Below are 3,538 nucleotides of genomic sequence, written 5' to 3'. Positions count from 1 at the left end.
CGTTTAGTAACGGATAATTGAGCATTAATCGAAATACTGCTCAAATCTATTAAGCTTTCACCCGAACCGGGAATTAAAAATTCTATAGGAGATGTCTGGTTACTTATGGAGGCTATGGGGAAAAGGATAGTCGGAGTAGTATGATCTATAGACAATTGTGTGGGGATTGTTGCGAAAAAAGCGAGCTCGGACTTCAAACATGGACAGGATGAGGGGTCCATTTATTCTTAAGAAAAAATATCGACTTCCTTCCTCTTCTTAATATTCTTTTGTTTTACGCTTTTTCTTCGACGTTTTCGTTTTTTACCCGACCCGCTTTGAACTTTTTGAATGACGTCATCTCTCACTCCTTCACCTAGTTCTTTTATACGTGTTAGGGCGGAATCTTTTAACGATTTCCCGCTGAGTAAATCGGATCCGATATCTTTTGCCATATTTAACGCTTTCTTTCCAATATATTTTCCCGCATCTTTTAATATTGGAATTGCTTGTCTGAACACGTCTCCAAAAAATCCGTATCCTCTTTGGATCGGACGACCTTTAAAGTATTGTCCGTATCCCGATTGAGGGGTAAAATAACGGGTGTGCGGATATATAGAATCGGGATAAAAAAATCCTCCCGCCTGCGATCGATAATAAGCGATACAGTCCTCTGGTTTAAGCTTCATTTTATTAAATAAATGATTCTTTTGTGAAAATGGATTTTTATACTCGTCTAAAACATAATACCAAAAGCGATTTTCCAGAAGTAAAAATTATGTTTTCACCCGTGGATGAGCGCAGATCTATAGATATAGTCTCGATGTGATTGGTTCGAACGGGAAAAAATAATGGAGTGTTATAAATTTTATCAATTTGTTGTTCTTTTTCTCCCATGAGGGGAATTACTCGAAACAACGGAGCCGAAGTATCCCCTACATGATGAGATTCTATTATATTAGAATATACAAATATTTCCGTTATTCCAGCGTTTAATTCTAAAGGATACGTCCCTATAAATTCTCCTTCGGGATATTCTAATTGATCAAATCCTAATATATCTTTTAATTGTTTATTAAATTTGACTGAAGATCCCCGTGGAATTTTCAATAGTAGCTTTTTATCCGGAAGCGATTTAAAACTTATTATCTGAAATGCTTTAAGAAAATCTTTTGTTCCGTATAATCCTCTCGGTATTTGTAATATATTTTCAACATTTTCGGTTCTTATTTCTTCTACATACCTATTTTTCTCGATTAAAGTAAAAAATTCTCCACTAAAATCTTGTAAAGACGGAGTATATCGAAATGTTAGTTCTTCTTCTCCCTGTATAATGAACGGATTTTGATTATCTAAATTCAGCATAGAGAGAAATATGCCACCACTATCTGGAAGTAAACGCAATTCGCAATCATTAGCGACGTAAATTTTTACAGTGCTATCCTCTTTGTTAAAAGAAAAATTAATAAAATGATCCTTTTTCAAAGCTTTCAAATTATTCGTAATATTTTCGAATATATGACTCGAGTTGTTTCCTTGCATAGGTTGTAACGGAATTAGAGTAGATAAATCTTCGGCTCTTATTTTAATCAATTTCATTTCCTTAGTAGTAATGACGTATTTGTTATTTTCACTAGTGATATTAAACCACGAACGTGGTATTATTATTTGGGATAAACCCACTTCCCAAGATCCTGTTAAATTTATCGGTGGATTAATTTTCGATGTGAAGGAGGATTGAGTATTTTTTGGAAAAAAATCCATACTCGCGGTGCTTATTAGAGTCACATAAAAATTATCCATTTTTTACTTTCTGCAATTCTTCGTTATAAAAGCGTCCTTTAATCGTGTTGTTGTTATAATCTTTCAGGATATAAGTAACTGGATTGGTAGGATGTTGTTCTTTTATAATGAAAATTTCCTTACTCCATCCGGGTAAATAACCTCTCGTAAAAGTTTTTCGTTTTTTAGAAACTCTAACTCTATCATCGATTTTAAATTTATATTTTATTTTAGTTTTCGTTTTACCATAAAGTCGATTAAAAATTTGCGAATGATGTTTGGGTTTAACCTCTGCCGGAGACATTCCTATACTTCGATGCGTGCTATTATTATACGCTCGTACCAAATCGTTTAATTTATCAATATATTTATTGGAATTTCGATAAGTAATAAGACGATAAATTTTATTTTTTAAGGTCTTATTAAATCGTTCCACTATCGATGCTTTCGTTTCCGAATGAGTATAATAATGATTTATTTGATGTTTTTTAAATAAATCCTTAATAACAGAATTCATGAACTCCTTACCCTTATCGGTATGGATAAACCGAGGAATTATTTTTCTAAATATTTTTTGAAACGCTTTTTTTATCGTTTCCGGTTTTTTGTCTTTAACTGGAATTACATACGCATATTTAGAAAATGCATCGATAGTTGATAATAAATATTTTATTCCATTATTGACTTTCGAAAATTGTCGAACATCCATCAGATCGGATTGAAATAATTCTCCTTGATATAGAGCTTTAGTTTTACGACGCGTATAATTTATTCGTACTGGTTTATGTAGAGTATACGTATCTTGAGTCGATAGCCATTTTTCGACAGTTTTTCTCGGCAACTTTGTCGCTTTTACTAGGCTTGTTACGCCACCAAACGATGCGGGGTGAGATGGAGTGTAATAAATAGATCTCAATAATCTTTCCATGAAATATGCTTTCTTTTAGACGACGCAACTCGTTTAGGAATTTTTGTAGCAGATGCTCCGCCAGTTTTTTTCCTAACACTAATCAATCGAATCGGAGGCGATGGAATCGATGGTGATCGAAAACGAAGTACGGGGGATTCTCCTATTTTTAATCGAGTCGACAATGCTTTATTTCCAATCCATTCTTTGGGTATATTCGCTTTGATAATTCCATTCCAAAAGGTGTCAAAACCCGGGGGTACAATGGTCGATTTTCTCGTTCGCATAAGATAGGACATTAAATCTACTATGTGACTGTTTATTATTGGTTCGTTATTCACCACTAATTCTCCTTTTTCGTTCCAATCGTATTGGTAAGATTTTAATAATTGAATGATATGCGGAACATACTTTTGATATGCTAGCGGTATCGAGACTGTTATCTGATCTTCGATAGACGATGGTTTTGTCGGTTCGGGCAATTGTTGTTGAGATTCTTCGGTTGGTTGCGATGTTAAAGAAACTCGAATCGGTTCTTTCGGTGCATGGATAGTTTGTTTAAATCTCGAAATCAATTGACTTAATAGTTTAACTTTCAAATCATCCGTCAAAGTACTTTCTTCTAATAAATCTTGAATATTATCGTGTAACCGTATTTCCGGTTTTTGTAATTGATATTTAGGTATCAATTCAGGTGGTAGTAGCGCCATTCGTTGAGCCATTAGAATCCAAAAAGTTTTTTAGCTAATGATATTATTGGACCTAAAATTGCGTCTAAAAATCCTCCAGATTGATTTACCAAAATCTTCTTTTTTGCTTGGAGAGCTATTTTTTTATTTGCGAGTTTCCGTATACATCCTTTATATTTTT

The 3,538-nt window shown here is 33.7% G+C and overlaps 1 protein-coding gene across 1 annotated transcript; it reads right to left on the bottom strand.

The window, feature by feature from the left end:
* Positions 1-667: 667 nt before the first annotated feature.
* Positions 668-1,815, bottom strand: LOC111614740. Its single transcript, XM_023356104.1, has one exon. It carries the CDS (start codon positions 1,780-1,782, stop codon positions 706-708), a length of 1,077 nt encoding a protein of 358 aa, XP_023211872.1. The 5' UTR covers positions 1,783-1,815; the 3' UTR covers positions 668-705.
* Between the last annotated feature and the right edge of the window lie 1,723 nt (positions 1,816-3,538).

Source organism: Centruroides sculpturatus, unplaced genomic scaffold (genome assembly GCF_000671375.1).
Source record: "Centruroides sculpturatus isolate CEXI.00-Female unplaced genomic scaffold, Cexi_2.0 scaffold2277, whole genome shotgun sequence".
NCBI classification, from domain to species: Eukaryota; Metazoa; Arthropoda; class Arachnida; order Scorpiones; family Buthidae; genus Centruroides; species Centruroides sculpturatus.
Note: the sequence above shows the minus strand (reverse complement) of the source record. Positions and strands in the feature narration are given on the sequence as shown.